Source organism: Scyliorhinus canicula, chromosome 11 (genome assembly GCF_902713615.1).
Source record: "Scyliorhinus canicula chromosome 11, sScyCan1.1, whole genome shotgun sequence".
NCBI classification, from domain to species: Eukaryota; Metazoa; Chordata; class Chondrichthyes; order Carcharhiniformes; family Scyliorhinidae; genus Scyliorhinus; species Scyliorhinus canicula.
The window spans coordinates 146,296,833-146,310,579 of record NC_052156.1 but is presented as its reverse complement, the minus strand read 5'-3'; the positions used below and the strand labels follow the sequence as shown (position 1 = coordinate 146,310,579).

Sequence of the window (13,747 nt, the reverse complement as noted above, 5' to 3'; positions counted from 1 at the left end):
TGGCGCACATGGTCCAGAACAAGATCCCCCTAGTCCTGATATCTTTCATTTCATTCACTTCTCCCCACTTTAAAGCCAATTCCCAATTAACAATTGCTTCCCTACCCCTTTAGGAAGCTGCTCAGGGGGGTTTGAAGGGTCGCTCGTTGGGGGCGAGCAGGTTCTGCCCGGCTTCATCCGCCCACCTTCACTGTGAGAATTGGAGTGTGTACTGGGGACATCCGGTAGAGATGCCCCCTCCCCTGGACACCCAGTCCCGACCCCAGCAACTGGAAGGGGAGAGGGTGGAGGGTCCTGTCAACCAGGGGGATTGCCAGAAAACAGTCATTTTCTCTCCCTTTTTAATAACATTCTGATTTGCAAAATTTTAATTGACTGGGGGCTTTGTTAACTGAGGACATGAAGCACCTAGGTCCCTGGGTGAGCCTGTGACTTCCTCCCCCATTTCTAACCCCCTCTGGGTGATCAAACCCTGAAGGCAGGTAGGAAGCCACAACGTGTACAGATTGCCCAACACTGCTGGTCCCTCGCTTGTCAATGATTAACTCTGGGGAGGGAAGGGGCAGTGCAGGACTGTCAGCCCCTCCTAGGGAGGAGTTCAGAAAGTCAGCAAGAAGTTTGGGAAAAGTTTGGGAAACTTTCTTACCGGCGGCAGGGCGTTCCTTAGGGTTGTGGGGGAGCTGCTTCTGGGTCCCGGGACGGTCCGACGCTTGATTTTACTCAAGAGGGTTTTTTTTTGTGCAGCTGAGGATCGCGGGGACGCGCTTCGGTTTAAACCAGGAAGAGTACGTCCTCCTCGTGCGCGCGCATACTGACAGGCAACAACCAAAAGGAGAAACACGACCATAAAGAGTTGAAACAGAAAAGACTGCAAACACTCAGCTGGTCATCGACCTGAAACATTAACTCTTGTTTCTCCCTCCTGCCTGGAACTGCCAAGCATTTTCGGATTTTAGTTCAGATTTTTGGCAGCTGCAGCATTTCCTTTTCCAGGTGATGGATGTGTGCCTCAGTGGCAAGGCTAGCATGGTGTTGCTTTTCCTTAAATATCCTTACATTGTCTGCCTTGCTAAAGCCATTCCAAAGGGCAGTTAAGTGTCACCCAACTTTCTATTTTCTACAAGTTTAAGGGAGCTCACACTGGTCTCAAACTTTAGACTGTACCCGGGAACTGTTTCCCACTGACTAGGAACAGGATCAGAACCTGGAGCAGGATTTCATGACCCAGATCAGAAGCGGGACAGATTCCAAAGCCATGTCAGGGTCCCAGGCCCCGATGCCCTCCTGTGGCTGTGGCCCAATCATTACCCATTGCTGGTACTGTTGAGGTAGGAGGCCTCGTGAACAGCAGGTTCAAGTGGAGCTGGGCCCTCCAGTCATTGGGCAGGAGCCATAATCGTACGAGTGGGTTCCGGGGGTCCCGTAATGTCAGAAATCTGCAATTGTGTGTCAGAAACCCACTGAGCTCCCCCACCCCACCATGATCTTGAAATTGTCCAACACCCAACAGGTAGCCCTTTACTGAACATTGCTGTGGGTGATGGGGATGATGGATAAGAAGCAACCCGATTATCCAGCATCTGCAGATCGCTGATCAGCAGGAACTGATTATCAACTCAAATGATGTCCATTATGCCACCTTTGCCACACACTCCCCCAGAAGTTAAAAAATATATATATTTATTCCAAATATGCACATTACAACAAAATACAGTCCAACAAAACATAGTTACGGTTGTACAATTTCCCCCTTTTAATCCCTCTCCCCCCCCCCCCCCGTGACGAACAGCTCCTCAAATAAAGTCATGAACGACCTCCACCACATTTGGAAGCCCTCGTCTGACCCCCTGAGTGAACTTAATCGTCTCCAGCTGGAGAAAATCGAATAAATCTCCCAGCCATGCCACCATCCCCGTGGCGTATCTGACCTAAAATTCAAAAGGATCCTTCGCCGGGCGATCAGAGAGATGAAGGCCACGACATCGGCCCACTTCCACTCCAGCAGCCCCAGCTCCTCCAAAACCCCAAAGATCGTCACTATGGGGCCTGACCTCGACCCTCATTATCCTCGATAACATCCCAAACACCGCCCCCCAAAAACTCTCCAACATCTCGCAGCCCCAAAACATGTCAGCATGATTTGCCGGCACCCGCCCACACTTCCCTCCCCCAGAAGTTCATGTTCCCCCGGGGGAAATCTCACTGTCCAAAATCAGTTGGCTCGGTAAGAACTCACCGAACAACATTCTGCCTGCCTTGTCCACATTGCCTCAACTTTAACATCCAAAAATGCTCAAATCCATTCCTTGCTCTGTAATCCCCACCGGTTCCTCCCAACGCTGACCTCTTGCACCTCCGCAGTTTTAATTGTACCAGCATTAGTGACAGGACTCGAGCTCAGTGTGGTCCACTTGTGTGCGAGAAGCCACATATATTCACACACAGGGCTCTGTCCTTTGCAGACTGGTACACCTCCACATGTTGTGCCTTTTTCAACTAAACAGAAGCTTCGGAAGGGAGGGGGGTGGGGGGGGGGGGGGCGGTAGGCGAAAGACAGCCATTCCCTGGTTCATTACCCAGGAAAATGGTCTTGACCAGAATTGACCTGTCTAGTTTGAATTTAAACAAAAGCTTGGCAGTTATCTGTTCCCCGGTGGATTCTCCATGGCAACACCTCTACCAATCAGAGTCCATTTGCCAGGCAACACGGTGGCACAGTGGTTAGCATTGCTGCCTACGGCGCTGAGGACCCTGGTTCGAATCCCGACCCTGGGTCACTGTCTGTGAGGAGTTTGCACATTCTCCCCGTGTCTGCGTGGGTTTCACCCCCACAACCCAAAGATGTGCAGGATAGGTGGATTGGCCATGCTAAATTGCCCCTTAATTGGAAAAAAATTATTGGGTCCTCCAAAATTTAAAAAAAAGTCCATTTGCCAAAAATCAAAACTTTCTTCTCGTGTAGTATGAATTGCTGATCCCTTTATAATTTGTATTCTTGCGAATCTGTCCTGAGTGCAAGATGAAAAGTTTCGGCAGCAAGTCTTTTTCTAGCAATACTCAAGTTGTGTATTACCAAGCAACTATTTATGTAGCTGCCAAATTTTTAATATTTCTACAAGGTGCGCGAGTGCTTGTCCTTTATAGAAGTTGTTTCGGATTTTCTTGGGAAGGGGTGGCACAGTTGTTAGCACTGCTGCCTCATGGTGCCGAGGACCCGGGTTCGATCCCGGCCCTGGGTCACTGTCCGTGTGGAGGTTGCACATTCTCCCCGTGTCTGTGTGGATTTCACCCTCACAACCCAAAAAGATGTGCAGGGTAGGTGAATTGGCCACGCTAAATTGCCCCTTAATTGGAAAAAAAGAATTGGGTAATCTAAATTAAAAAAAAAAGATTTTCATGGCAAGACCGGGGAAAATCCTGGAAGCGCAGGAAATGACATTTACCTTACTCAGTCATTATCAAACAAGCACAGAACAAATATCCTCCCGGAGGCAAGTAGAGACAGGTTACATACCTCCAATAGGTCGCTCCCTTTTAGTGGTGCTCAGGCATGTAGACTGAAGCTGGGACCTGTCATGTACACTGGAAAGGTTGCTGTACTGATGTCACAACCCACACAGAGCCAACTGAGAGCATTGAAAAGGTGCTGAATGCGCCCAAGTGTGCACGAAGGTGAGAGGGAGCCTTAAGGAGGAAAAGCGCAAGAGTGAAGGGAGGAGATTGTTCAGCAGAGGTGGGAGGGCGAGTGTGAAAAGATGGGTCGGGAAGGGAAAGTGTGTTCAACTATCTTAAAGAATGTGGGTGAATCTGGGTTTAACCAGCCCATGTCTCTCATTGCCAAGCAAACAGCGAGTGCGAAGACTGAGACTCCATTGATTTGATTTGAAAAATATTTTATTCTGAGCCATACATGAATATTTTGGTCATTGATGTTCCTCCAGCTCCCCCCTCCCCCACAATCCCCTTGGCTTGTTCCCATTCCAATGCCATCAATAGCTCCCTGATCCCTCCAATACCTAACGGGAACTTACTTTGTCCACAGAGACAATGCTAAACACTGACAAAGGAGCTTGATCACCGGCAGCCATCTTACCGACTGCACCAGGAGCCATCGGCAGCCATTTTATCCATCGTCCCTGGGGAAGGGACAAATTATTCATCCGATTTGCATCATATAAATACACAATCTATTAAATTAAACAGGTTTGTTTGTGATAAGCACTGGACTCTCATTCACTGTACACAAAGAGTAGAAAGTTCCCTCAGTTGTGGAATTATTTATTTATATATACTTTATTTATTAAAAAATTATGATTTAAACTCCTTGTGATTTTGTTTCTCATTAAAAGTCCAAACATCCACCCCCATTACAATGACAGAACATCCCATAAAATGAACCCCCCACCCAACCCCATTCCACAACCTTGATGCATTGCTCACAAGAGCAGTAACCGGTTGTAACTGTTGAGGATTGGGTCAGGATGAGGAGGCGGCTCAGGGTCAGCTCCCTCTCTGGTAACCTGGGGTGGGTATTCCCTTGTCTTCCCGGTGAGCTGCACTGAGACCGGAGGTTAATCCCACGGGGTTGCTGTTTATGGCCTCTCAGTTACACTGGGAATAGTTACAATGGGGGCACTCAAAGTCTCTCCAGTAAAACATACAAACGCCACTCACTCTCACGGAGCAACACTTCAGCCGCCCCCTCCGCCGATCTACCACAGTCCACCCCTACCCAGGCGATGGTTAAATGTCTTATTTCCACCCACTTACAGTAATCGCAAAGAATCGGCCTTTTCACCGCGACCTGGTTATCACATCCCCCCCCCCCCCCCCCCCCCCCGCCCGCCCCCCGCCCGCCACTCACCCAGCCCAAGAAGAATGGCCCAACTGGAGCAGACACCCTGTTCCCAGGCTAATTAATAACCAGGCACTTCGATTTTACCATCAGGGAGAGCAAGTGATCAATCCACCGCCGTCCCAGCAGCCCCCCCCCCCCCTCCCCAGTACTACAATCCTCCCTTCCCACAATAAGAATCTTTATTATTCTCACAAGTAGGCTTACATTAACTCTGCAATGAAGTTACTGTGAAAATCTCTGAGCCCACCACTCCCCAGGCACGTGGTTAGGAGTCACTTTTTTTCAGGGGCCAGTAAGACCCCAAAGATGAGCTGCAGAATCATGAGGAGTTTAAAGGAATAAAGTGTAAACATGTCATAAGAAGGCACTTATAAATCAGCTGACAGGCAGCAGGTCTGGGACTACACCCCAGGGCAACGCTAGACTGGTTAGAAAAGTATTTGGATAGTGTGTCCAGTGCACCTGGACCAAAGTGAAGCCCTCCCTCCACCGACACACAGCTGTCTCCTCTGTCACACCCTGACGGGCTGTGTTTTATCAGAACATCCCTAAATCTAGGTTTAACTAAAAGCTGCAAATTCCTTCTCTGTCGGCACTACAAGCTGCTGCCTGCTGGAAAGGATCTCCCTTTGGTTTATTCTCTCCCCCAACAACTTCATTGTATCCTTTCCTGGCCGATGAGATCTGAACTGTGGAACCTTTTACGTCATATTTTACGGCACGGTTGAGTCGCTTCCCCAGCCAGTGGGTTGCTCCATTGCCTTGCAGCCATTGACAGTGTTATTTGTGGCGCAACACCACCATCTGCTGGAGCACAGCCAGTACTGCGGATCACTTTCAGCACCTCTAAATTCTAGCTGCAACCACCATCTGCAGGAATGTAGGCAGAATTGGAAAAGGCTTTGGCAAAAGGAGTAATCCTTCCTTCAGAAAGGGAGGCAGGTAAGCGTGTTAACCTTCAGCCATTCCCATGAGGAGATCAGAGCATATGGCAGCAGTCACACGTTTTTGAATGCCCGACTTGTGATATCCTCATGTTCTGATTTGTGCATTGTGATGGGCCAATGTGATCGAATCCAGCCCCAAGTTCAACTCCCCAGCCAGTAGTGTAAAACATCAACACTGTCACCCATCAACCAAAAGAAGTAAATCAAATACCCCAGGCAATAGCAGTGCTCTGCAAACAGGTTAAACATTCACAGAGTAAAATCTCATAGAAGGTAAATTAAATCCCCAGCTGCAGGTACAGATAAAGCTGGTGCTCCTAAGATGAAGTGCTGTTCGTGGACTCTGTCAGCTCATTGTCCGCAAGTCCCATCCGGCCCTGAGCACCAGATTTCCGATAGTTTAGAGATTCCCCGTGAAGCACAGGAGAAAGAGGACGTGCAGCACAATGACATACACGGCACACAGCAACTTGGCCCGAGATCGACTGTGAAGCAGAGAACAAATCGACCTCACTCTGGAGCCTCGCCGGGTCTGAAGACAAAAACACCATAGGTTAGAACCAAAATCGGCACAGAGACATAGTGAGGTCAGCAGGGGTCGCAATGTAGAGCCGATAGTGAGGTCAGCAGGGGTCGCAATGTAGAGCCCATAGTGAGGTCAGCAGGGGTCGCAATTTCGGGCCCATAGTGAGGTCAGCAGGGGTCGCAATGTAGGGCCAATAGTGAGGTCAGTAGGGGTCGCAATGTAGGGCCTATAGTGAGGTCAGCAGGGGTCGCAATGTAGGGCCTATAGTGAGGTCAGTAGGGCTGTAACAGAGAGCTCATTATAAAACTTCATTAGAGAAAGGGCATGTCAGACCGGCAGGGGGAGGGGAGCACATTACACTGGGGGTGGGTGAAGGTGGAGAGAATTGTGTGTTACACCTGGGGGTGAGGGGGATGTTTTATACTGGAGGAGGAGGAGTTTCATGGGCGGAAGAGGGAGTGGGTGCAGCAGGAGAGGGGTGATTGGGAGGGGATACACTGGGGGTAGGTGAGGAAGTGATTGGAGGTGCAGCATGGGGGGGGTGATTGGGAGATGGTTACACTGGGGGTAGGTGAGGGAAGGGTGGGGGGGGGTGTAGCAGGGTGCAGCAGGAGAGGGGTGGGGGGTGCAGCAGGGTGCAGCAGGAGAGGGGTGGGGGGTGCAGCAGGAGAGGAGTGGGGGGTGCAGCAGGAGGGGGGTGGTGGTGTAGCAGGAGAGGGGTGATTGGGAGGCGGTTACACTGGGAGTTAGCGAGGAAGTGATTGGGGGTGCAGCAGGAGGGGGGTGGGGGGTGCAGCAGGAGAGGGGTGGGGGGTGCAGCAGGGTGCAGCAGGAGGGGGGTGGGGGTGCAGCAGGAGGGGGGTGATTGGAAGGCGGTTACACTGGGGGTAGGTGAGGGAGGGGTGGGGGGTGCAGCAGGAGGGGGGTGATTGGGAGGCGGTTACATTGGGGGTAGGTGAAGGAGGGGTGGGGGGGTGCAGCAGGAGAGGGGTGGGGGAGCAGCAGGAGAGGGGTGATTGGAAGGCGGTTACACTGGGGGTAGGTGAGGGAGGGGTGGGGGGTGCAGCAGGAGGGGCGGGGGGTGCAGCAGGAGGGGGGTGGGGGTGCAGCAGGAGGGGGGTGATTGGGAGGCGGTTACACTGAGGGTAGGCGAGGGAGGGGTGGGGCGGGGGGAGGTTTAAACCTGGGGTTGAAAGGGATCTGAATGGGAGTGCATTGATGTTCCGTGCAGACTCTGACCTTGCTGGGCGTGGCACTTTCTGGTAGGTCTATCAGCATGGCATGCTCCTCCATAGCTGATGCATTGAGGTTCCGCTCCTGGGCACTGACCCACTCGCTCAGCTCCACACTGTAAAAGAAATAAATAGCAAATGAGAACTTTCAATACCACAGCCACTTCCCAACCTAGAACCCCATACAGCCTCTCTCCATACACAGCCTCTCTCTCTATACACAGCCTCTCTCTCTATACACAGCCTCTCTCTCTCTATACACAGCCTCTCTCTCTCTATACACAGCATCTCTCTCTCTATACACAGCCTCTCTCTCTATACACAGCCTCTCTCTCTATACACAGCCTCTCTCTCTATACACAGCCTCTCTCTCTATACACAGCCTCTCTCCGTACACAGCCTCTCTCTCTGTACACAGCCTCTCTCCGTACACAGCCTCTCTCTCTGTACACAGCCTCTCTCTCTGTACACAGCCTCTCTCTCTGTACACAGCCTCTCTCTCTGTACACAGCCTCTCTCTCTGTACACAGCCTCTCTCTCTGTACACAGCCTCTCTCTCTGTACACAGCCTCTCTCTCTGTACACAGCCTCTCTCTCCGTACACAGCCTCTCTCTCCGTACACAGCCTCTCTCTATACACAACCTCTCTCTATACACAACCTCTCTCTATACACAGCCTCTTTATACACAGCCTCTCTCTCCATACACAGCCTCTCTCTCTACACAGCCTCTCTCTCTACACAGCCTCTCTCTCTACACAGCCTCTCTCTCTACACAGCCTCTCTCTCTACACAGCCTCTCTCTCTACACAGCCTCTCTCTCTACACAGCCTCTCTCTCTACACAGCCTCTCTCTCTACACAGCCTCTCTCTCTACACAGCCTCTCTCTCTACACAGCCTCTCTCTCTATACACAGTCTCTCTATACACAGCCTCTCTCTATACACAGCACCTCTAATGTCAATCCCTGGCCACGTTCGTGCAATTGCAGCCCAAATATTCCCGAGGGATCCACACAACCAGCCGAGACACAAAAACAGGAGATGGTTATTTAGCCCCTCCAGCCTGTGTTACTATTCAATTACCACAGAACATGGCTGACCAGATTTACCTGCCTCAGCATCATAATCCCTTAAAACGCTCAACTAACACAATCCATCAATCTCTGGGGAGAAGGCGGTTTGACGGGGAGAAGGTGGGTTGACGGGGAGAAGGTGGGTTGATGGGGAGAAGGTGGGTTGACGGGGAGAAGGTGGGTTGAAGAGGAGGAAGGTGGGTTGACGGGGAGAAGGTGGGTTGATGGGGAGAAGGCGGGTTGATGGGGAGAAGGCGGGTTGACGGGGAGAAGGTGGGTTGACGGGGAGGAGGTGGGTTGACGGGGAGGAGGTGGGTTGACGGGGAGAAGGTGGGTTGAAGAAGAGGAAGGCGGGTTGACGGGGAGAAGGCGGGTTGAGGGGGAGAAGGTGGGTTGACGGGGAGAAGGTGGGTTGACGGGGAGAAGGTGGGTTGACGGGGAGGAGGTGGGTTGACGGGGAGAAGGCGGGATGACGGGGAGGAGGGGGGTTGACGGGGAGAAGGCGGGATGACGGGGAGGAGGTGGGTTGACGGGGAGGAGGCGGGTTGACGGGGAGGAGGTGGGTTGACGGGGAGAAGGCGGGATGACGGGGAGGAGGGGGGTTGACGGGGAGAAGGCGGGATGACGGGGAGGAGGTGGGTTGACGGGGAGGAGGTGGGTTGATGACGGGGAGAAGGTGGGTTGACGGGGAGAAGGTGGGTTGACGGGGAGAAGGTGGGTTGACGGGGAGAAGGTGGGTTGACGGGAGAAGGTGGGTTGAAGGGGAGAAGGTGGGTTGACGGGGAGAAGGTGGGTTGACGGGGAGGAGGTGGGTTGACGGGGAGAAGGTGGGTTGACGGGGAGAAGGTGGGTTGACGGGGAGAAGGTGGGTTGACGGGGAGAAGGTGGGCTGACGGGGAGAAGGTGGGTTGACGGGGTGAAGGGGGGTTGACGGGGAGAAGGTGGGTTGACGGGGAGAAGGTGGGCTGATGGGGAGAAGGTGGGCTGACGGGGAGAAGGTGGGTTGACGGGGAGAAGGTGGGTTGACGGGGAGAAGGTGGGTTGATGGGGAGAAGGTGGGTTGAAGAGGAGAAGGTGGGTTGACGGGTAGGAGGTGGGTTGATGGGGAGGAGGTGGGTTGAAGAGGAGAAGGTGGGTTGACGGGGAGGAGGTGGGTTGATGGGGAGAAGGTGGGTTGACGGGGAGGAGGTGGGTTGACGGGGAGGAGGTGGGTTGACGGGGAGGAGGTGGGTTGACGGGGAGGAGGTGGGTTGACGGGGAGGAGGTGGGTTGATGGGGAGAAGGTGGGTTGATGGGGAGAAGGTGGGTTGACGGGGAGGAGGTGGGTTGACGGGGAGAAGGTGGGTTGACGGGGAGAAGGTGGGTTGATGGGGGGAAGGTGGGCTGAAGAGGAGGAAGGTGGGTTGACGGGGAGAAGGTGGGTTGACGGGGAGAAGGTGGGTTGACGGGGAGAAGGTGGGTTGACGGGGAGAAGGTGGGTTGACGGGGAGGAGGTGGGTTGACGGGGAGAAGGCGGGTTGATGGGTGCAGGAATATCAGAGAAGGTGAGTAGTTGTGGTTGATCTTTAAAAACTCAGGCAGACATGTTTAATCTAACACCTCCCCCATCTGTGACATTGTTTTTAAGAGTGTATCAGTCTCTGCCCTCCCCATGCATCATTCTCACACCCCCTTTTGAAGTGGATTCCCCCCTCTGTCCCTCTCCATTAACTGGAGTGTTTCCCCATTATTATTGCACGTGATTGGTCCATTCACCTCTTAAGTCGATGTTCCGCTGACAACAGGGCTTCCTCAGCAGCCAATCGTCTTTCCCGTTCTTCAGCCAGCGAACCCTCCAATTGGGTAAGTTCTTGCTCAGTTCTGTCCTGCATCTGTTTGGCTGCAATCAGCCTGTGAAACGCAGATCAGGAAAAGCAATAGCTTTTATAGCAGCATGGGACCGTTAAGAGGCCATTCTGCCCTTGGAACCTGTTCTGCCTTTGAATGAGATTGTGATTGATTTGTTCTGTATCCAAAGTAATGCTTCCCGCTCTCTTAATACCATTGCCTAACAATGATCTCTCACTCTCCGCCGCAAACGTCTAACAGGTCTCTCCCAAGCCCAAATCCTTCTTGGATGAGACAGTTCCAGATTCCCTCTCGCCTGTGTACGAACTGCGTCCTGACAACACATTGGAAGGTTTAGCTTTAATTTCTAGTTTATGTCCCCTTAGTCTGGACTCCACCCGTAGAGAATCCTTATCAACACTTCAATTAGACCAGCTTTTAATTTTCTAAACTCAGGGGAATACAAATCTAGTCTACGCAACCTGCTTTTAACAACAGTATCTACCCCAAGAAATGTCGCCACCATTTCCTGTTCCCTGACTCCACTAGACGGCAGACAATTAATGTTTGTGGGTTATTCATTCACTCAGAACATCTCTTACAACCACAGGTCTCATCCTTACCCACACAGGCCTCATCCTTACCCACACAGGCCTCATCCTTACCCACACAGGCCCCATCCTTACCCACACAGGCCTCATCCTTACCCACACAGGCCCCATCCTTACCCACACAGGCCCCATCCTTACCCACACAGGCCCCATCCTTACCCACACAGGCCCCATCCTTACCCACACAGGCCCCATCCTTACCCACACAGGCCCCATCCTTACCCACACAGGCCCCATCCTTACCCACACAGGCCCCATCCTTACCCACACAGGCCCCATCCTTACCCACACAGGCGTCAAACCTACCACATAGGCCTCAACCTTCCCCACAGGCCCCATCCTTACCCACACAGGTCTCATCCTTACCCACACAGGCCTCATGCTTACCCACACAGGCCCCATCCTTATCCACACAGGCCTCATCCTTACCCACACAGGCCTCATGCTTACCCACACAGACCCCATCCTTACCCACACAGGCCCCATCCTTACCCACACAGGCCCCATCCTTACCCACACAGGCCTCAACCTTCCCCACACAGGCCCCATCCTTACCCACACAGGTCTCATCCTTACCCACACAGGCCTCATGCTTACCCACACAGGCCTTACCCACACAGGCCTCATCCTTACCCACACAGGCCTCATCCTTACCCACACAGGCCTCATGCTTACCCACACAGACCCCATCCTTACCCACACAGGCCCCATCCTTACCCACACAGGCCCCATCCTTACCCACATAGGCCACAACCTTTCCCACACAGGCCTCATCCTTACCCACACAGGCCCCATCCTTACCCGCACAGGCCTCATCCTTACCCGCACAGGCCCCATCCTTACCGCACAGGCCTCATCCTTACCCACACAGGCCTCATCCTTAGCCACACATGCCCCATCCTTACCCACACAGGCCTCACCTTTACCCACACAGGCCTCACCCTTACCCACACAGGCCTCACCCTTACCCACACAGGCCCCATCCTTACCCACACAGGCCCCATCCTTACCCACACAGGCCTCACCCTTACCCACACAGGCCTCACCCTTACCCACACAGGCCTCACCCTTACCCACACAGGCCTCACCCTTACCCACACAGGCCCCATCCTTACCCACACAGGCGTTACTGGTTAATTGATAGCATTGGAAACCAGGAATTCCAAGATTCTCTGTTCCCCCTATCCCCCCCACCCCATATTCACTAACTCAAGAGGTGTGGAGGCCAATTGTAATTTCCCAACTGTTATTTGATCATTGCATTAACCCAGGGCCATCCTGGTCTGTGTGAGTCAGTTTTGCACTGAGCAGTACCAACTACAATAGGTTTGCCTGAATACACATTCAGGAAAAAAGAGCCACAACTCAATTTAAATCCAAATATTCTCTATGATTGATCCAAATGGTGATCCAAAAAGCTAACAAAATTGTTTACACTGTCCCATCAAACCACTCCAGGGTAAGAACAGCACAGTGTTAGATACAGAGCAAAACTTCCTCTACACCGTCCCCATCAAACACTCCCAGGGCAGCTACAGTACAGGTTAGATTAAGAGTAAAACTTCCTCAACACTGTCCAAACAAACACTCTCCAGGCAGATACAGCACAGGTTAGATAGAGTAAAACTCCCTCTACACTGTACCCATCAAACACTCCCAGGGCAGCTACAGCACAGGCTAGATACAGAGTAAAGCTCCCTCTACACCAGGGGTGGGCAAACTTTTCCGTGCAAGGGCCGCATTCAGAAATTCACAATTCACAAAGGGCCGCATAGTATATTAAGTAAAATAATTACTTCACCCGGTTATGATTCTGGGCGCCTCATATAGAACATAGAACAGTACAGCACAGAACAGGCCCTTCGGCCCTCGACGTTGTGCCAAGCAATGATCACCCTACTCAAGTCAACGTATCCACCCTATGCCAGTAAGTAATCCAACAGCCCCCCCACCCATTAACCTTTAAAAAAAAAATTAAAAAAAAAAAAAAATTTTTTTTTTAGAAAATTTTTTTTTTTTTTTTTTTTAATGACTTGGTGGGCCGCAGAAATACCTTTGGCGGGCCGCATGCGGCCCGCGGGCCGTAGTTTGCCCACCCCTGCTCTACACTATCCAAACAAACACACCCCGAGCAGGTACAGCACAGGTTAGATACAGAGTAATGTTCCCTTTTACACTGCCCCATCAAACACTTCGGAAAGTCACAGCAAGTCAATCACATCTGTTGGGGGGAATCCTCCCAGAATGCAAACTCAACGTCCTTAATTCAGATGCCGATGCACCTGCTGTATGACTTCCGGCACTTTATGATCTCATTGCCTACCCTCCCCGATTGCAGAGCTGAGTGCACTTCAGAGAGATATTCAGAGAGGAAGGCAGACTGCAAAAACAAGCAGCCTGTAATCAAAAATACAATTATAAAATGGGCCTTGCAGCGGTAGAAAAGAAATGGCTTCAGTGAGGATTAATGGCTGCCAAATTAAAAAGCAAAGTCAAAATGGTCATGGATAATTTTGAAATAATAAGCCGTATAAGAGGGAAATGATCAGATGTCCGGAGGCATAAATAAGAGATTTATGAAGGGAAAGAGTAGGGAGGTGGAATTTATCAGACAGCTCCAAAAAGGAGCTGGCACAATGGGTGAAAATTTCTCCCTCTGGGCTGTATCATTC

At 51.8% G+C, this 13,747-nt stretch overlaps 2 protein-coding genes across 6 annotated transcripts in view; both read right to left on the bottom strand.

Moving 5' to 3' along the window:
* Window positions 1–807, bottom strand: part of hcls1 (hematopoietic cell-specific Lyn substrate 1) — a 60,935-nt gene extending 60,128 nt beyond the window's left edge. The window contains exon 1 of the mRNA XM_038811685.1: window positions 647–807. The gene's annotated coding sequence lies outside the window, so the exon portion shown is untranslated. The remainder of the gene's footprint in view (window positions 1–646) is intronic.
* A 4,688-nt stretch (window positions 808–5,495) lies between these two features.
* Window positions 5,496–13,747, bottom strand: part of golgb1 (golgin B1) — an 82,724-nt gene continuing 74,472 nt past the window's right edge. For 4 of the 5 annotated variants that reach the window (XM_038811682.1, XM_038811683.1, XM_038811680.1 and 1 more), the window contains exons 21-23: window positions 10,393–10,527; window positions 7,571–7,679; window positions 5,496–6,337 (exon numbers count right to left, since the gene is read on the bottom strand). In XM_038811682.1, the coding sequence (XP_038667610.1) occupies window positions 6,206–6,337; window positions 7,571–7,679; window positions 10,393–10,527 (376 nt within the window). In that variant the 3' untranslated portion in view covers window positions 5,496–6,205. The remainder of the gene's footprint in view (window positions 6,338–7,570; window positions 7,680–10,392; window positions 10,528–13,747) is intronic. The other variant, XM_038811684.1, reaches the window with a different exon arrangement.